Source organism: Amblyomma mixtum, chromosome 5 (genome assembly GCF_055824585.1).
Source record: "Amblyomma mixtum isolate Tamu chromosome 5, ASM5582458v1, whole genome shotgun sequence".
In the NCBI taxonomy this organism is placed as follows: Eukaryota; Metazoa; Arthropoda; class Arachnida; order Ixodida; family Ixodidae; genus Amblyomma; species Amblyomma mixtum.
The window spans coordinates 160,419,174-160,440,761 of record NC_143016.1 but is presented as its reverse complement, the minus strand read 5'-3'; the positions used below and the strand labels follow the sequence as shown (position 1 = coordinate 160,440,761).

At 42.8% G+C, this 21,588-nt stretch overlaps 1 protein-coding gene across 1 annotated transcript; it reads left to right on the top strand.

Moving 5' to 3' along the window:
- The first annotated feature begins 12,617 nt into the window (after positions 1-12,617).
- On the top strand, positions 12,618-20,112 carry LOC149344306 (uncharacterized). Its single transcript, XM_089546239.1, has 6 exons — positions 12,618-12,776; positions 13,653-13,810; positions 14,262-14,425; positions 18,417-18,499; positions 19,770-19,853; positions 19,969-20,112. The coding sequence occupies exons 2-6, from the start codon at positions 13,679-13,681 to the stop codon at positions 20,094-20,096; spliced, it is 591 nt and encodes a 196-aa protein (XP_089402365.1). The 5' UTR covers positions 12,618-12,776; positions 13,653-13,678; the 3' UTR covers positions 20,097-20,112.
- Positions 20,113-21,588: the final 1,476 nt, after the last annotated feature.

The following is a 21,588-nucleotide window of genomic DNA, read 5'->3' as shown; positions in this document are numbered from 1 at the left end:
GCTCTGTCTTTTTGAGATGTCTTTTTTGGCGTTTCTTAAAACAGATTTAAATAGTTGATATGAATAGGACGTAATTTCAGTGCAGTAACACAATCTGTTAAAAAAGTGGTTTTGTGGCCTTATAAGTCGCATGCTCGCCTCGAAATCTGAATTTCCTTACTTCAATTCTCCGGACCTTCGGATGAAATTTCTTTTTATCTTTGCTTTAGATGTCGCTATATTATGGTGCACGACTGATGTCAAGCGGTACGATGGTGTCGCTACTAGGAGTTTTTAAAGTCACTGTTGCTGGTCGACGCCGCCAGGTTTCGCTAGCGTTGAGCCTTTGAATGGCAGCGCATTTAAAGAGCGCTGCCAAGAAGAAAAGGGATTCTGAAAATGCATGAACCGTGCGCACAAATTATGATCATGGTAATCGTCTCGAGAGGTGCCGCATATATCTCTTCGAGGAATATTCTTGCAAAATAACTATAGCTGGCTTTCTTTGGAAGAAAGAAGCCGCACAACTTACCAAACACATATTAAATCTGGCAGAGAAATAGAGTCCACTTTACTTTCCCTTCCCTAATCCCCAAAGTTCGCTGCAACGAACTTTTCCTTTTTCATTTTTTTTTCGCCATACTTTGCGCTGCCGTTACTTTCTCGCATTTTCTGTTCGCTGCCGGTTTACTTTTTATTGCTTTTCGTATTTACGCACCACCTTATCCCCTACTAATATATGATCATTTTCAAAGCCATATTAATTGTTGAGTTTTCACTTCGCTGTTGTTTTTTGCCCTTTCTTCTTAACATTAACACGGAACTTAGCACCGGTTTCCGCTCCGTATCAGCTCCGGAAATCGTTGCACCCGGACTGAAGTTTTGCTCAAAATCAGGCGAGCCATCCTCCAGCACTTCTAATGCCACATCCTCTTCCTTTTCTTCACTCCAGCTGGCTCACCCTCCAAGCAGTGAGGTTTCTACATAGCCCCCGACAATAATGCATGCTGTCAGTAAGTCAAAAAGAAGCCCTCTTTTCAAAATGTTCGTCAGTTGTGAGAGACATTGCTTGCATCCTTAGTTTAAGCTTGTGCTTTGAAGAACTGTCTTGCCTCATCTTAGTTTTGCAGTAGACGCTATAGAAAAGCATTTTTCAAGCCGATTAGACCTGGTCAATGTATTTCATGCGTTGCAGAAAAGTAGGTCGCACTTCAACACTGGTCTCGAAAGCTTTCTTGACCTACCTAAGTTTGCATGTTGTGCGTATTCCTGTGCAAGAGTACAAAACTGCTGGAGATACAGAAAACACTGACACGGTCCAGACTGAAGTTAGCACAAAAGCGCAGCAGACATGAGTCCTAGCGAATAAAAAAATAATGTCACGTGCCATATCACTGAATGCAGACCACGCATTCACGCCGCGGCTACACGTCCTTTTGGATCAACGCTATTCTAATCTTTTTTTTTCTTAGCTTCTCCACGTAGACCATGACATCCGAACGGCGGTTAGGAAAGAACGCTTTCTTGTATCGCATCACTTGAAGGCCAGGCATCTTTCTGCAGCGTTTTCCAAGGGACGTGATGCATCGCAAGGATGGCGCCGTGAGCGGTGCGGGGCAGCATGATAACGCCACGGCTTACGTCGAGGCAAGGACGAGTTCAGGATGCAAAAGAAGGAGAAAGTGAAGCAGCCGTCTCGCTCGAAACGTGCAAGCAACTTGGCCATCACTGCGTTTGTTTTTTCGCGAGGCGCTCTTGTGACCGAGATGCTCGTCACGTCAGGCGGCACCGTGTCTCCGTGCCGGGTGCGATCGTCTTGTGCGCCCTGTAAGCCTCAAAGCAACTTCGCGCGGACGGAATTTCCTGACAGGATGAGATGCTGCCAACAGTCTCGGGAAATAAGTACCAGGTGGTATGTTGCTGGTACGTCCTCTGAATCGCCGACTCGCTCCTATACTGTACGTCTCATCCATGGGGCTTGTACAGGGTGGAATAACTGACAGAGGGACTGGAATTGGGGGATTTTCCAGGCATGACTACCATAAGCGGCCACGTTACCCCTTTCATTACTACGAAAGGTCACGGCCTGCCTAGTTTGTGCAGAATTTTTTTTCTGAACAAATCTTTTCGAAAAACGGGCGCTTTGAATTTCTCGCCGAAGAGGATCAGGGGTCCTCCGATAAGAACAGGACCTAGCGTTTGGTTATGACATTTTTGGCGCTGTGACCTCAATTCTACACCTGAATTTCGAAAGATATGACAATTTTAATAGCGAGTCAAAGATGCAGAAGCGGTGGCATGGAAATATGAGGCATATTATTGTGCCCTGCTGTTTTCTGCCTTGTTTGGTGCTGGTAGTGCGTGAGATGTTGGGAGCATTTTGGGAAAATATTTTCTTTTGTTTTGCTGTTTGTTTTTAGCCGTATAATTGTCTGTGGAAATAATTTTCAGCACTGCATAGGCTGACGGCCACCACACTAACCGCTTTCAACTTTTCATTACGTTGGTCATTGTAGAATCTGGGCCCGGCTTAGAAGGCTGCAGAGCATGTTCCAGAATTCGTAGCTATCTGTATACGCCCCGTAACTTCAGCTACGCCGAGAGAAGAAATGTCGCGTTTTTTTAAAAACCGAACTCCGCTCTCTCTTTTTATCAATTGTTTTCCGTTTTTTAGTTATAGGGCAGGACGCAGCTTCAGCTGCTACGTTTTTCGGCCTTGAAGCGTGTTGCCCCGGCATGAAGTGAGGCTATGGTACTTCCTTAGTACGGCGTATGTCACGCGTGAGTTTCGGAATCGGCTACTTTCAGTGCAGAAAATTCAAAGTTTAGACTTCTCGAACCACGATATCGATTTAAAGAAGGGGAACGTGCGCTGAAGTTTGCCGTGTCGATTGCAGCGCAGTAACACGCAGCATAGCGAGAGGAGCAAGCAGTTTTTGGGGCACTCCGCTATTCCACGCCACCTTCCTGAGCTTATTGGCATGAGCTTCTGCGATCTGTCGAAGCCACACGTGGTGCGTGTCAGTTATCTGGATTATGTCTACAGAAGCGAGGCAAATAGTGCTATCAACCACACGCGGGCTTCTAATCGTTCAGAATGTGCCCTCGCGTTTGCAGCGGCCCAAGCGACTGACGGCAGCAGTTTTTAGTCGAATAGTGGAATAACTGCAGTGCCACCTGGGCAGCGCAGGCTCCCCATTAAAAGCCTGGTTTTACGTTCGATCGCTGCCGCGTGCAGTTCCTCAATGTAATATTTTCCCGTAAAAAAGTAAAAAGTAAATGTTTAGTAGATGAGTGGCCCAATTTTAATTCCACTCTATCGCCTGATATTGTGCGCTTCGGTATACATTCTTAACGCGGCATTTATAGTGGAGTGACATGTTGGAAGGAGTAATAAAATATCCCTTAGTGGCAGAGTCAAGCTACAATAACAAAGCTTGGCGCAAATATTGCGCGGAAGTAGTAGTCGCAGAAAAATTTAACATTTGCAAAGTAAAATTCCCAATTGATTTGTATTGTTAACATTAGAACTGCAGTTTAAATGAGTAAACTGTGATGCATACACTTCCTTCTACTGCCCCGAACTAGGGGCACTGACAATAAAGGTTTTTCACCAGTACACCATCTGCATGAAAACAATGAAACAGTAATTGAAAATGTAGTGTTTGTCGCACGCTTATAATTATAGTTCCACCTCTGCAACATAAACGTGGCTTTTCGCCCTGTTAACTTTAGCGCTGGGTTACAAGCTACGCCTGAGAAGACAGGTGCAGTTGAGTAAAAAATAAAATAAACTCATGTGTTTTTGCAAATATTAAACCTTTTAGTTACTACGACTTCTGCACAGAATATTCGCCAAGTTTCATCACTGAAGCTTTTATTATATCATTGTTGCAGCATATTTTCTTATTGCTTCCTACGAAGTCTTATGCACCTTAAAAGAAAATTCTTTATAGACTAAAAAGAACGAACCCCTGGTATAAAAAGTAAACACATGAAGAGAAATTCAAGACAGAGACTAAGCATTGTAGCCGCTCCATTTTTATGTAAGTGTAACAGCATGGCATTACATAAAGCACACAGAACAATGATGCCAGCTGCCGCAGAGACTTTACCCACTCATGAAAAAATATACATATATTTTGGGAGGACGAACATCTGGAAAGTCCTCAACAAGCATTGCCAAAAGATACAGATTTGCATAGATTATTACGCAGAATTGTGGCACTAGTTTCGACACAGATGAAGAAAGAGCACTTCCTCAACCACTTGTGCCAAACTGAATAACAACGTCAGCTCGACTTCAATGGGAAACGACTCATTCAATACAAGGCGTAATCAACAGGGAAGAGATATTTAATGACGGAACGTTCGTCCCTGTAGCGATAACCTAATACAAGGAAGCGGAAAAATAGAAGAAGCACTACAAAAATACAGCAGAAAGATTCATACCTCTGGCACGGTGTCTGTCACGGTGTATTAACGTGAAGGTCAAGACGCAGAGAGCTGTTCAATCGAAACGTTAGGCTGCACTGAATCATAGAAAAAAATAGCGTTTGAAATCGCTATATAGGAATGATAACTTCCGAACAAACCCTGATACATAAGAAATGCGTCTGAAATTAGCGCGCTTAAAATGTGAGCGCGTGCCCTTCGATATGTTGCCAGGAATGACGTTCTCGATAAACATAAACTGGAGCCGTAAATAATAATCTTGCCGCATTTTTTATTAGAGAAATGGTCATTCACATACCTCCAGAAAACTCCTGTTAGTACGTATTCTTTCCATATTCATTGTAGGACTTACAGTAGAGTTATGCAAAATTTTAGGGTCTGGTCACACACTTTTAACCTAGTGTAGTTTCTTTGGTGGTGCGAATGAAGTACTGTGTCGTACTGTTCAAAACATTTTACAAAAAATTCGCGTTGTGCCGGCACTTTGGTGATGTAAGGAAGGAAATGTGGCCTGTTGTTTTGGTGAGACTCGTCATGAACAACACTGCTGAATGTATTAAGCATAAACAGCCTCATGTAAGATCGGGAAAACTTTATGCCTAGTGCCAGAAATAAATGTGAGGTTGGCTTTTGTCACTCAGAGTTACATTGTTGATATCCTTCAGAACCACTTGGCCTAATCTGCTGCCGTTCTTGTATTTTGAGACTTCGCTCCATGAATGGGATGGGATGACATTTATTTATTTCGAGCTGTAAAATGTATTTCTTGTAAAATGGCATACATATTCGATGCCATACTGTCGTGCTACTGGAGTTGAGGAACCTGAAGTGGCTCACTGCAGCCTTTGCATTCACTTTCAGCATTTACTTTGTAATTCGGAATACAATACAATACATGGCTAAGTGGAGCCACTTGACCCTCCCAAGACGGGGTGGCACAGGACGAACGGCCGGATGTAGCTGTTTCGACATGCAAGGACATGAATTTCTTTTCTTCGAGGCCCAAAGTGTTATCTCCTGCGGCCGAAAAAACGCAAGATGCAAAACAATGAGCAGGAAGCTTCACTGCATGCCTTGCTGGCTGCAACAATGGCGCTGCTTATATCCTTCACTGTTCTCTTTGTAACCTAAATCTCTTTTTAACAATGTGACAAAAATATTTGTTACATTGTAACTGAGCTTCTGCAATGTAGAGGCGAGTGACCTTGAAGTGCTATGGACGCACATCTTCACCGAGGAGCGGAGACAAATGCGCCAGTAATGCGACAAGAAAAATGTACCCAATGCGCGAATCCGTGAATCAAGGCAAAGGGCCGCTTTAAAATGCGCCGGCTATCCTTGAGAAAGCCTGGCCTCATTGGCGTTTTCGATCTGAGATAAAAAGACCGAAGCGGCGAGACCAGAAGGCAACGAGAGTGGCCTTGGCGACGAACTGGCTAGTTGAGGAGCACAGGAGCACAGACCTTTGGGCTAGTTGGTGCATAGCAGACACGTACAAGCGCAAAAAAAAAAAACACGGACAGAGAAAGAGACTTGGACAACACGAGCGCTTACTTCCAACTGAACATTTATTGACACACGAGCACAATTATATACACCTTGCTGCATGACGTCAAACAAATAGCCCTGCTGACATCATATGGCCGCTCCCAAAAACATTGCTTCCTTTTTAGTCAGTGTGACAGATGGCACGCTGACGCAGGATGGACCGGCTTTTTTAATCAAATCTGCCTCTATTATCTCTCTAACATCCTGACAACTATGTTTGGCGACAATCTTGCATGCGCTGAAGACAAGTTTCCATAGTTTCTTCTTCTTTTAAGCACAGTCATGACAATGTTCACAACATTGTCATGCCTGTGCTGAACTCGAAAGGAACTCAGTAGGCCTGCGTCAGAGATCCAAGGGAAGCTTCTGTCAGCACGGACCCAACATCCGACGGCTGCCACCTCCACGCTTGAATAACCAGACGTCCGCTGCGATGTTCTTCTTCACACCTCGGTTTACTGACATGCCAGCTCTCCGCTCCTCGTGCCCGCCTCGCACACACCATTCGCACGTGCACACGTGCAACGCAAGGCTGGCACGCGCAGCGCTCCGCTGTCCGACACACCACCGTCGACACGCCGTGTTCAAAAAATCCCTTGACGATTCCGTGTGTACATCCCACCGCACAAGAGCGGTGGAGGCGGGTGTGGACGAGCTCATGCTCTGCGCGTAGGAAACATCACAAACGTTACATCGTTTTCATTGAAATCGAATACCATACAACGCGGTATGTGACCAGCGCTGTGTCGTCCGTTTTCTTGTCTTTTGTGCTCGTCTTCGTTCGCGCTGTTTATTCAGGACGCTCGGCCGCAGGAAATCACTTGTATTAGTATGGACACATGACGTACGAAGGCAGCTGTTCTGGCAAATGCTTGATCGCAGCTTGAAAAGAAAGAAAGCCGGCAATGATCGGTACGCATAACGCCTTCTACTTCTAATTTGCATTCATACTTGCACAAAATAAAGATGTGTCGGGATGTATTGAACTGTACACAGTGTTTAATAACGCAATTGAGAACTGTGCACACTTTCTCTATGGCTCGAAAGTGCAATGCCTGCAGCGGCTGGGTGCGAATAATCATTTGCGCGAAACTATTGGCCGATATCTGATGGCCCTCAGGTAATTCATAAGTAGTTATGTTCCGGAAGTTACGTAAAAGGGGTGTATTCATTTCTTTTCATTTCATTCACGTTTTCATTTATAACATCTTTAATAGGTCACGAATATTTCCAGTGAACTTCTTTGCTAAAACACGCAAATATGAATAATCGCTTGTCTTTATGCACTTGGATTTCCTCGATAATTTGCTGGATGAGCTAACGAATGATAAGTATAAACCACTTTACGCTTTAAGAATATAACAGTTATGAACATGTTAAAGGCCTAAAATCATTTGGATTTTTTTATGCTTGAAAGGCTTTTTGTGCCACATATTTTTTGTTTATTTCGTCATTGGAGAAGATGGTGGAGAGTGCTCTCAGGAATATTGAGAGAAACTTATTTAGTAGAATTCGTGCCTGAACTGCCATTCAGGCCGAAGCAATATAAAATGAGAAAAAAGTCAAATTCCTTGAATACTGCCAGCGTGCTAGAAGTAATTCTGAAGTCGTGCTGTATTGAACGTATAATGGCTCAGAGTGTTAGTGAAATTCCAAAGCACAAAACAGCTCCAAAATACATTAATAGAGACGTTGCTAAGTGTAAAAACTTTATGCCTAAACTAGTGCAATCCTTATCTGCTCAACGATAGCCGTAAGCAGAGGCATTTAAAAGAACTGAGGCATCAGGCGCATGACACACAAAAATTTCACCAACTTCTACCGTTGTACAAAGCTGTGCTCAATCCCCTTGGCTGGAAACTACATTAGTCAGAGCACAAATGTTGTTCATTTCTGCTTGGGAGCACACCAGCTCGCGGCTGAGCGCCTTTGTACAGAACACGCCTCTTGAAGCCCGGTCCGCTACCGTGGCTCCAGGAACGAGGTTGGATGGGCTGCGTTTTGAGAAAACGCTCACTGAATTTTACTGATGTACTAATAAAAACTTTGCTCTAGTTTGAGCAGCTGTGCATAGCTTGGCATACTTTGCTTTTTAGTTACTGAAGCTCCGGTTTAGGCAGACTTCTCAGCATCATCTGTTTCATAGCGCATTAAAAAAGGGCTATTTTTGAAGTGGCCTATCGCGAAATTTTTTTATGCTGTATACCATCACGAGCTGGAATTTTGATAACTGCACAAATTGCACAAGTAAGTATTGTTAAAATATATGGTGTCACGGTTACTGAAAATATGCATTGGGATACACACTGAATCGGTTTTAGACATGTTATCTCGGGTAGGTATGTGGCATGGCGCAGATTTATATTATCTTTCAAAATAAAGCTGCGTGTTTACAACACCTTCTTTTTGTCTTCATTATATTATTTTCTGTTGGTGTGGCGCACCAGGACATGTACAAATCTCGAGAGAATACATATACTGCAAAAATGGTTTCTTCGAGTAGTATTTAATGTACCATACAATTCCCACAATTCAGACCTATTTTTGAGAGCAAATGTAATACCCATGTTTAATCTTTACAATTATATGCTAAGTATGCCTTTCAAGCGGGACGTGATAAAAAATTTGAAGTTTCTTCATGATTTATCGTCTCTCAATAAAAACGCGGATTCATGCGCCACTGGTTACACGAAAGAGTGGAAGATGGTCACTGCCATGGCAAAAAAATATCATAAACGCTGTCAACATTTTTAAATTCATTCCACAAATTCGACATTCATTTACAAACAACTTCTTTGCTAACACTACGCGAACGTTCATTGCTCCTTATTTGCAATATAAATAAAGAGTGTGATTTTTTTTGGTGATGAAATTTGTTGGCTCAAACTTTGCAAGCTCAGAGAAGAACAGGACACAGAACATGCGCAGTTCTTACAGCTTATTTATTGGAAAGGACACGGTTGTTTAAATCCCGGGCTGCCCATGTAAAGTTTTCGCCTATAAACTTCACCATGAACAGCTTCTAACGAGCCCAGCTTTCTTTCCTGCTGATCTTCTTCTGTATATTACTTCTGTGAATATTTCACATCAAAGCGCATTGTTCTCTATACTTTTCATTGTGGACATCTTTATTCGTAAGCATTTTGTGTTTTGATAATTTTGTATTTGGATGATTTTTTACTCCGAGCAATTGCAGTATCGCTGCCTGCTTTTTAATGGAGGGTATAGGCTTCATTCAAGTCGGTCTCTATCTCAATGATGAAAAAAAGCTGTAATTTTTATTATTATTGTCCGGGATTTTTTCACTCCTTAATGATGGACAACTTGAGCAAGACATATGTTCGGAGAAAATTATTTCTGCGACACTACATGAAAATTAAATTAAAAAACAAAACAGAACTCGGCGGCGTGCGCAGGTGGCAAGCAGACTGCGGCGGCTGAGCTCGCATGAATACGGCTCAGGATGGGACCTAATTTACTCGCTTTACCTTCCATTTTAGGTCACTAATGTGGGTTAGAGGCGCATTGAATGGGCTAGAAGAAAACGAAAGGCGCAGTAACTCTATCACTCACAATGGATGCCCAAAGCGCGCACTAGGAGAAGTGATGATCAAAGGGTTAGAGAAGCCATATCAAGTGCATATAATGTAAGGTCTAACGCGAGCGCCAGGCTGCCTAACACTCAAATAGGAAAAAACGTTCAAACGCCTTAGGCTAATGGGATTTACTCACAAATCGCTGAGAACCATAGGACACAGAACGGGTCTTACATGTTAAAGGCGCGCCTTGCGTCTTAGTGAGCAGATACCAAAAACGGTGGTTTAGAACAATTCACAAAAAGGATAAGAAGAAACAATAACTAAGCAAATTAAGCCCAAAGAGAACAAAAAATGGGCTTCTGTTTCTTGCAAGGGAATAAAGGAACAGACAACTGAAATCGACGCCTGAAATCCATGCGTCGAACTTATCATTGCGATGGTGCAAAACATGCGCTGTCTAAAAATGGCGCAGATTCTGGCTTTTCGCCGACCACCTGGCAAACTTTTGCAAGACTTTGTGCACATCCTAAGTGCTGGTTCGGTGTAATACGACCAGTGGTCCGCAGCTGGGTACGAGGTTGCGAGATTTAATGTGTTGTCTAAAAATTATGCAGAATTTGGCTTCGTGTCGACCAGCAGGTCACCTGATGCAAGCTCTGGTGGACACTTTCCGCGCTGGTTCAGTGCAAACGGTGTTCGGCGCCTCAGTACGAGGTTGCGAGGTTTAAACCCGGCTGCAGTCAGAGCACTTCGCAGACTTCTGTGACTCGTGTTATGACTTTTAATTATTTAATTATTTACATAATATTGTTAGCCTTGTATTAGACCGTATGCAGGAGTTGGACAAACACAATACTTACAAAACACACATTTCGAAATAGAAAAGAAGTGCATTGAAAGACGAACTGCCTCCCATGCAGAAGGCAATGCTGAGAATCATTTCACGGGAAGAGACACCGATGAAACAAACTGGTTCTACCAGTTGCGCTGGTTCTACCGCCAGGAACGTTGCCGCGTTTACACGCGACGATATTTCTGGCGGTGTATGCTCAGTGCCTGTTGCTGACTGATTAATTGTACGTGGTCTTCTAGGAGCTTGGAAGCTTTCCCGGTCTCACAAATCGTCAGGAGGTGGAAAATGATTACCTACGTTTACGTAATTGGGTGCTGCGCTTAAGTAAGCATGTAATTACATTTCGCAATGTTTCATGTTACTAAAGGGGACGTCACAAGCATTCCTACATATACAACCACCGAGCCGATTGACAAACTTCAGGTCTCAGTTATCGATCGGATAATGTACAAAAATTGCTGCCAAATTTCTGTACTCTTTTTTTTAATTAAACTTACGTTTAGTATGTAGTCTGTTCACTCGTGGGTAGCTCTTCTGACATTGCAAGAAATCATAAGCTGCCTTGTGAAAGTCGCAAAAGGCTTCCTTTTTTTTATTCGGTTTCCAGTTTTCTTTAATCTATCCTTTGATGTGGAATCCGGGGATAAATATATATCCTCAGAATCTCACCACACAGACTACTCAAAACGACTAGAAAACAAAGGAAAAAGAGGGCTGGACTACGTTTTCGCATGCGAGAAATAATGTAAAATCTAGGAGCCAATCCACAAAGATAGTTTTAAAAAGGCGAAATTTAAGTTCTTATGCGTAGACTAATTGCCGCGATGATTTTCCCTAGAACTGCTTCATGCACCGTACTTCAGGATTGAAAGACTGGCGCACAATCAAGTAGCACGTTCCCCCTATCTGCATGCCTCCAAAGCTCTACACTTTCAAGCCCTTTCAGTTTAATCCGTCTTAGCTATATTTCTTAGCGAACCAGCGCAACAGCACGACGTCAAGGAGGGGAGGACGGGACAAGACAGAGCGATGTGCCTTGTCTTGTCTTCTCGTCTTTGGACTCTTGCCATTGCGCTGGTTCGTTAAGAAGTATGTTGAGACCAACTTGCCCATCAGTTCGCGTTATACATCTTAGCTTGTCCGAGCAGCCATCGACCATTGCCTTCAAAGAAAATGAGTTGACCATTTATATTTTTTTTTCTCGTAGACTTCGCTCGCGCCAACAAGAAAGCCCGCAGATGCCGCTTGACAAGTTACTCGACCTCCATCGTACATGGCTGCAGAAGGCACGTGACTGTTCATAGCGCGAAAATAAAAAGACACGCGGACAAAGCAGAGGAAACACATAAAACAAGAACTTACTTCCACTATGCTTAATATGGCTGACACATACTTTTGAAGGAATGCGTGGTAAGGAGGAAGGACCTTAGCATATTTATCACCATCAACTATAATATCCCGAAACTATCAACTAGGAACACTAGAAAAACTAAAAACACAAAGCAAAGCACGAAAACTCGTGTGCGTTCACTGCACCGCATCCATGAAAGCCAATTCATTTCCACACAAAGACATGAACGAAAGCTCACACAATTATATATTGACAGGACCGGTGTGAATCAAAAAACGTTCACATGAACTGTCTACTAGCTCGAACCCTCATGCGGTAGCATAAATTAGTCGAAGGGAAAGTACGACGAAAAATGAAAACGACGATTAGCAAGGTAGCGCATTACTCTCCGAGCACGTCCGACGTTGACCATTCTTTATTCAAAAAGAAGCGTAGTTCCATTGAAATAAGGTCGCGCAGATGCCTGCGCGTCACATACGTGTCAGTATTTTATATATGTCTGATGCATTTATTCCGTACTTATTGCTATTCTGTTTTCGTATTTATTTATATAAATGTAGCAGAAATAAGTGTAACTTCGTCTAGGTAAAAACAAGAGCGACGCACTCTTTGGGGTTGGAACATCTGTCAGAATTTTACGGCCTGTTAAAAAATGACCGTTACGCTTGACGAGGCCGATCACTCGCCCTTGAGCGCAGGCAGCAACTAAGTTCAAACTCCACTAAATCCGCCGCGATCTTGCTCGGTTGGGCGCCAAGCGAAGATTCGCTTTCGTTATCAATCATCGATCGGAGTGTCGGGGTAGGAGGGAAGGCTGCCGTTGTTTTCCTCACGCGCAGGGCAAGGCGAGCAATCGAGGAGTTTCTTAATCGGCGGCGGCGACCGGTTGTGCTGAGCCACGTGATTCGCCTTGCGAATCGTCCGCGGGCGCTGAATACTTGTTTACTGTTTTTACCTAAGCGCTCTCGCTGGAGACCCTCTTCGTTCCAAGTTGCTGCGCGATCCGTCGTCGTGGCGGTCGCAGAACAACAGGCGGAATCTGCATCCATCGGTGAGTGTATCTACACTCCGTCGGTTAATAAGAAAGAAGTGATGCTATTGAAAACCTATGAAGGATGGTTGGATATCTACAAAAAAAAAAAAAGAAACCGACAATATCTGTCTTAACAAACCTTGCACTACAGCTTCTCAAGGGTCTTCTATGAATCTCAATACAGATATCTTTCGACAGCGAAGTGCCACTCACATGGCGGTGCGGTTCTCTGTTTTTTTTTCTCCACAGTACTGGCCTTCTTGTGGAGAAATTTGATTTCAATGGCACTTAATAAAAATAACTTTAGATCGGGCATGCTAGTGTATAGGTATGAGTGATGACAAGAAATTCACAGAAAAAAATACTATGGCTCTCTGAATCCGCCGTCCAACTCACCTTTTCAGGGCTTTACGTATTTCAGTGCTCAAATTTTTTGATAGCGAAGTGCAGCTGACGTGACACTGCAGTGCACGGTTATTTAACAAGATATTCAGCGGAAACTGTGGAAAATAACTTTGATTCCAGCTGCGCTTGTGAATGGACAGTAATTACAAATTTAGTGTGACATGGCGTGTTACTTAATCCTGCTCTGTCCGGAGCATTCGACCGATAAAAATAATTACTGGTAATTTAGTTTAACATAACAACTGTTTATGCGGCAGGAAGGCGGACGTCACTCAGGACTACCACTGATTAATATTAAATTACTGTAATGTATATTTGTTTTTCCGCCTCTTGATTTTGAATGATAATTATTGTGTGGAATGCTTGCATATATGCACTTTGGGATTCGTACTAATGCTACAGTAGGCGGCTGTAATAAAACCACAAGGTTGTGTCTTCTCTGCACATTTTTGCGTGACGCAAACTAACGTTCTATTTTTCTGCTCCCAGGCTATACGGAAAATTAGTCTCGCGGTATGATGGCATCACGAACAAGAAACAGTCATTATTTTCTGCGAGCCCTGGTTTTTGTGGCCGCCTTTGCCTTTATCCGGCCCGAACTTCTGGAACGCAGGCCGCAGTTATGTCGGTACCAGGATGCTTGGAAGGTAAGCGATGAAAAGTACTGAAATGTTAGTGGCTTCAGTTAACAAGGTAACCTCCTGTTAATGTACATTTCTTATACTGAAAGAAAGGAGAGTAACTGACATTCGATTTTTTATTGTGAAAGTGTGCGTTTGCAAGCTGCTTGCTGTCAGTTTTAAGGTCCATGTCAGGTATTAATAAGTGGCCTTTCTGGCTTTGAAACGCAATTCAAAAGTCTAACTCTTGTTACTGATTTCAAATCGATATAAAACTTTATACTTCTGGGATATTTGGCTCTATAAATTGCAGGTGGCACTTCTAAAAAGTTGGGAACGTGAAATGTGGGGAGAGGACTAAAGTCTGAACTCTTTTCCGGTTATTGTGTCTTTAACGACGGAAGGGATGTTTGTTAGGTGCTGCTTAATGCCTGGTAGCAAAGCAGACCTAAAGAAAATATTCCTTCTTTTTTTGCAGGCATTGAAAGTACCAGGGAGGTATTACCTCGTCATGAGATCGTACGAAAAAGAGCCGTTTTATAAAAACAGAAAATGCGTCTACAATGAGCTGGTTTCTGTCAACGAAGAGGAGAGGTACACCGTGAACATGATTGGATCTATAAACCCCAGCGATGGGTCAAGGTAAGGATGCTGTCTCAGCACTCTTTTTAGCTGTGCAACTCCCAGAATGTTTGGCCACAGTGATTGAGTCAGGAAGGAGTCTCATGCAAAGAAATCAAGAAACCGAACAAGTCACAAAAAACAAAACGCTCCAGATTTCTGACGTCAAGATTTTTGCAATACTTCTGATCTTTGAAAGAAGGATAATAAATGTTATCGACGCAGTACGGAACTAAATAGAGGCTACGTTAACACAACTTCTGTATGATGTTTATGAGTTCATGTTAGTCTAAACCAGTGTTTTAATGCCACGGGTGTAAAACCTCTCTCTTACCATTTTTTGCTTTAAATTATCAACTCAGCTACATATTGCTAAACCTAATACGCGCGTGCTCATTTGCGATGTTTATATCTGCAGGCATTTTCAGATTGCTTCCGCTCATTGCAGGTACACCTTTTTTATTTCCTGTATTTGTACGGCTAATGCTTTTCTGGAAGCACCAAACTTGAAAGCTCCGCTGTGCAGGAATACCTGGAAACTGAATTTTCTTGGATATAATACTTTAAGAGAGTTTCATGCATCTGAAACAAATGTGGCTCCAGAAGAGGCAACTTTCGTCACGTACTCAATTTCCATACAAAACACCTGTGTTATTTCGTCGGCAGCTCAAGGGCACGGACATTTTTCGCAAACAAGAGCTTAAGTTGACTTGCGAACTGAACTGTCAGTTTACCGATCTGAGTGAGGTACGGACATCAACAAAGCAAACGAGGCGCAGATTATCCAACGATGCGGGAACTAGAGAAATTGAGGTTGGGTTACAGTGCTACCAGCGGTGCCTCTCGCATTGGATGGAAGCTTTTCTTGGCATATGGCCCCCAGACAAGCGCGTTAAGGAATCCCAGCTGGTTTGAAATTATTCTACAGCGCTCCACAGCGCTTCCCTCAGAGCCACTACGTTTTGAGACGTTAAGCCCGGCACACCATACCATACCATACCATACCATACCATACCATACCATACCATACCATACCATACCATACCATACCATACCGTACCATACCATACCACACCACACCACACCACATCATACCATACCATACAGTACCTTATCGTACCTTCCCATACCATACCATACCATACCATACCATACCATACCATACCATTACATTCCATACCATACTCTACATGGCCCCCAACAAGCGCGTTAAGGAATCCCAGCTGGTTTAAATTATTCTGGAGCGCTCCACAGCGTTTCCATCAGAGCCACGTCGTTTTGAGAAGTTAAGCCCTACACACCATACCATACCATACCGTACAGTAGCGTACCGTTCCGTACCGTCCCGTACCGTACCCTACCGTACCCTACCATACCCTATCATACCATACCATACCATATTATACCAAACCATACCATGCCATACCATACAATACCATGCAATACCATACAATGCCATACAATACCATACCGTACCGTACCGTACCATACCATACCATACCATACCATACCATACCATACCATACCATACCATATCATTTCATACCATACCATACCATACCATACCATACCATACCATACCATACCATACCATACTGCACCATATATACAAAACCATATTATACAAAACCATACAATACCGTACCCTCCCGTACCAGGCTGTCTGCTATAGAGGAGGTATCTCAGAAGAAACAGCTCTATATATTGCATGCAGATTATCCGGGAATCATAGGCTAACTTACGACATAGTTTAGTGTAGTTTATGGGGTTTAACGTCCCAAAGCAACACAGGCTATGAGAGACGCCGTATAACTTACGGCGTAGCTTGTCTTACTAACGTTTAGGTTCCTGTTGCAGAAAACATACTCACATTTTTGAGGTGGCTCGCAAAGCCGGTCCACTTTCCTATTTAGGAAACCTGAAGCGCGCTGATGCTAACAAAAAATAACACTACGGTTTTCTGCTCGCGAATATTTTTGAAAGTATATTGAGGGTAAAGTTTTCCATCCGTTCCCCAGCACAAGGGCTCTTTCCTGAGCCAAATATAAAGTTTGCTTTTATTGATTTTTTTTTCAACATAAAAAGTCTTCAATAAGGGCTGAATTTCTTGTTTCCGGGCAAAAAAAAAATCTGTAAATGGAAAGTTGTGTGAATAAAGGTTGATTGCCTCAGTGTTTGCAGCACCCATGTAGCAAAATCTAAACACTAAATCTCGTACATAGGTGCTTTTCTTGCGGGAAAATTGCACGTTGAAAAAATATTTTCAGAAAGTGCAGTTTGAATTTTGGTCACGCAAACGCTATCCCAAAATGAGCCTGGCGCATAGTTTTCCACTTGGCTTACTTCTAATTGTGCTCTAAAGGTTTTTTTAGCGCATTTCTTCATCTTGCCTTTTTTTTTCCACGTTGGCATCCCCTTTAATGTCTCCCGACAGCGTGCCTTTGCTATTCGAGTGCTGTCCTCGTGGTTTAGTGCCGCATCACAAAACACTCAGCGTACAGTACTGTTTTCGCTCAAGTCACCCTTCTTTCACGGATCGCTGGTAAAACAAGCCGCCGTTATCTTTTCGACCTGTTTGGAAAACACAAAGCAGCTGAGAGCTTTCTTAAACTCGAAAACTATGGTACATGGTACGCAAAAAAATTGTAGGTGTAGAAAAGCGACAAGCAAGAGCAATTGCGTCCATACGGGACCTACTCTGTGCCAGTTGGTTTTGGTGTACTATGTTTGATGCAATTAATAAAAAAGCATATTTTCCTGGCTTGTTTCTTTTGAAGTCACCGACAGGTAAGCCAACCAAGCCTAATTTATTGAGCGCGTTTGAGAGATTCGTGCGACAGTACGAAATGCACCTAATTGAATGGCAAATTCGTAATCTTTGAAAGTGTTAGCGCAGAATAGTTGACAGAATAGATCAATCATGCCTCATTTTCATCAGCAGAAAAACGCTAAATATCACTTTATATAAATGCAGGACTATTTCCCTTGTACGCCACCATTCCCACAATATATTCCAGCACAGTTCTAAAGGCTGCCTTGACATGCTATGCAAATAGTCGCTTTCTGATGTTGCAGCCTCTGGTTATGAACTGTAAATGTCTTACATCCTTTTCTTGTAACCCCTGTGATCTTCCCTTTATAGTGCTGCGTGCCTCCTGACTTCTTGAGTTGCGTGCATGAAATGTGCTGCCCAAAGCCCAGTCAGATGTTCTATATATCTCTCTTTTCCTCGGTTCCCTAGGAAAACGGTTTTTGCCGCAAAACTTAATGAACTTCACACTATTTTTTAATGTTTATCAATACTCATGCGAGCTTACTGCTTGGAGGATATGTTAGTAAGGAATCCTAGTTTTTTAAACAGCAAAATAATAAAAAATAATTTTACGTCACTTTTAGCCGCCATATCGCCTTTTTTCATTTTCAAAGATATTTACAAAAAATCACTGTCCGCGGCTGTTCTTAAGCTGAGGCTAAGCTTATAGGAAAGAGAAGTTTGTAGTACTTTGAGGCAGCTACGGAATTTTTTCGGCTGCTTTGTTGTTTTCAAGTGAATTTAACGCTTCGGTAGGGTAATGTGCTGAATGGTTACTGCCGTACAGAAACCATTTTCACATGTATTTTATGACTGTACTTTATTAAAGCTGTTTTATTGTTTCTGCTCTATTGACTGCATCTTGTTCTTGCTCGTCAGCGTATGACACAAGTTTGATGTTGTGTCCACTCCTATCCTGGTCCAGGTTGCACCGATAGTATGTACAAATAAAATAATAATAAGCGTCATTGACCTAGGTAAAATATTACACCGATTTCCTTGGCTTCATTTCTTCAAGGCTGAAATGCTGTCGTCAGCACTTGCTTTTATATAAATTTCAAGATGAGAACGACCGCGCTAGTGCTTTCTTAATCTTTAACCGCAGTATCGAAACGAGACATTTTTGGCGATGAAGTCGCCGCTGTAATCGTGAGACATGTAATATTCTGAATAAATCATATGACTTTCCCCGCTTTTCAGGAGCAATCGAACGGCATACGCATGGGTTCGTGCCTCGGAAGGCTATCCCATTCCCAACATTATACAGACATCCTTGACACTTGGTAAGAGCAGCGGAACGCTAAATCGCACTAAATGTAGTGGATCTTTATATGCGCCCGCCCGATAAAGGTTATCCACTATTCGAAACAACTCCCAAGAAATTACCGTTTATATCTCATAGAGTGACCACTGGCTCAGATATTTTTACGCCAGTTACGGTGCCTAACTTGAAAACACGTGGGCACTCTGGCTTCCTTTTTGACACACAAGCTATTCATCCTAGCCCAGCGCTATGACTTCACGATCAAGAAGTGGAAAAACCCTAAACAAGCTCACCTGCAGCTGCATGCCGCATGGCGCTGAACAGTCAAAATCCCCGCTGAAATTTGGAGTGTTTCGTACATCGCAGTGATTTCCTATGGGGGTCGAAAATATTTGGTGTGAACACAGGGAGCAATGTATGGGTAAGATTTTGCAGCGAGGAAGATCATTAGAGCGTGGTAAGCCCCACGTTGACGCAGAAAATCTCGAGACTTCTAGTTTTTCAAAAATTAAAATTTTAAAATATCCCCATTTAGTTACGCGGTGTTCGCTACTGGTGACCAGGAAATCACTTAGTTAGATGTACAAGGCTGTTATCGGAAAATTCGGAGCGTTGACGGATGTCAGACTAATAATTCATAAATGTAGCGTCATAATAAGATGTCGTCTGTAAGATGACATAGATGTCATCTGCAGCCCTAATAAGATGTCATCTGTAGCCCTACTACCCCCAAAACAACGGGTCCTTTCGCGTTGTCATTTGTGCAAGCGTTAAGAACGAATAATTAAATAACTGCTACTTGACATTGTTCGTTCATTGAAGTCGGTCCTTTTAGCAAACAAGCTGACGCAGAACTATCTCTCTGTGCCTCTGTTGGGCATTGTTATGTGCAACAGCGCGTGCTCCGGAAGAATACAGTCGATAATGCCGGATGCCAAGCAGGAGCGCAAATTTGAATTTTAATTTCAAAGTGCTAGGAGAAATAGCGCGCAATATTGCTGAGAAAAAAGGAAACACGTTGATCTCTTGACATAAACGGTTGTTGCGCAATCAGTTTCATTCTTTCCTGAATGCGCATTCAACATACCTATACCTAGAATTTGTGTTCATATGTGCTTGTGCTTTCAGTAAGTGTCCGTTGCTGGCAGAATGCCAGCTACACATCGTAGTGCTGCTGTTGATGGCTCCAAACAGACGCATTTAGTTTCTGCCACTCGTGTTATAGCTTCGCTGTGCATTTTGTCACAGGCGAAGGGTAAGCCAGTTTTCTCCTATGTGTTTTGCTCTAGACAGGAAAAAAGTCGTGGAATTCCCGCTTGTTTTCACGGAATACGACAACTGCGAAATTCTGAGGGTCCCACATCGAAACAATGGTGAGATGTTTTTGCATTGGGGGGAAAAAAGAAATTAAAACTAAGGATTCTTGTTCAAATGTGAATAACGAGTGCATAGGCGTGTCCATGTGATTATAAGTAATTTTCTTTGCAGGCTGTGAACTCTGGGCGAAAGCTTCTGAAGTGAACAACATTGATTCACTCTGTTTCTTTGTATTTCACTTGCTTTGTGGGCCAAAGAAGTACATGGTGTATGACAAAATTTTGTGCGGAGAAAAATAAATTGGCTTTCGCGAAATCCTGTGCACCTTTCCTTTTTTTTACAGTTACATCCTCGTACACTGAACTAACGAAAAATGCATGTGACCTTTAGATGCGCTGAATTTCAAGACATCATTTTACTTCCCCTGTCAGGACACAAGGATCTATTGTTTGCGCAAAAATGTTTTTGTAGAAACAAATGCTTTCATTCCCACGATGTTAATAAAGCTGTTCGTTATTAATTCACACCTAGAATAGAACGAGATGTGCAGTGCATTACATTCGTGCAAAGTTACAACAAATCACTTTTAGATCGTATGCAAAGCAATGAATGCGAAGGCCTTACTTGTGTATCTGTTTGAGGCCGTATAGTTCGAACTATAGGCGATAAACACTCACTTCCACGCCGTTATTTAGGAGTCGCCTTTTGAAAAGCCGAGCATAGGACTTCTTCACGGCATGCGTAGTATTTCCACTAACCCCTTGGTGTTGATAAAGGCCTTCCATAAACAGTCGATTTTGATCATTACCTCAAAGCCCAAACCTAAGATGAGTGCTTTGCGGTCATAAAACGTGTTTAGTGTCCTTGAGGTGGCGTCGCGCCTCAGCCCCGAGGAATGCCTCAGTAGTTTATTACCGGGTCGGAAGCCTTTCTACCCACGTGCACTAATGGAATCAGACCGTCTTCTGCGGCCCTATTTTGGCGGCTGTGTATGGATGATATAAGAATCCGGTTTCGCTGGCTTGCACTCGATTCCAATTGTCGCCCTCGATATTTCATTTTACTCTAGCAGTGGTAGAACGATGACGGGGATCCTGCTTGATTTTTCGGAAGGCCATGGATAACGTGAGCTATCTCCACGACGTGGTGCCAAAGGCACTTTTGTTGTAAGAAGTTTTTACTGCATGCTCTAGGAAAAAGATTCCCCTTACCCAATTCCCCTTAGTATTTGTTATTTCCTTTTGGTGTTTAATCTACAGGCCAGGGTTCCCTGTCTAACGTTGCCTTTTAATATTACCTGCATTTGGCGCTGTGAGTTGCATTGCGTGTCGTAGGTGACTGCTGTTACTTTATCATGTGGGTCGCGTGTTCATTCTGTTCTTTGTTCCCCTCTGCGATAAGAAGCAAACGGAACTTCCAGGCGTTGGCTTCAACGTGCCTTTAAAAGTTGATGTAAAATAAAATGATCAGAATGCTCACCAGATGTCATTATATTGTGTAGGTGCGTACTTGTTCATGCTTATCTCGGTGCTGTTATGCTCACATCAAGCACCTCACATCCTAGTGCAGGCGAAGTCGTACATCAATAGTTTATCCTCACAAAAATGACTTTTGAGCTTCAGTTGACGCCTTGTTGAGCTCTTGTTGAATCAACTGGAAACCAACATGAACCCAATCTATGTTGAGCCTACTCAACATCTGCTAAACAAACTTTTTATTGAACGTAGTCAACACATTCATATTTGATTAATTTCTGTTGAATTTACGTTGAATGGCGTCTCATGGCAGCCG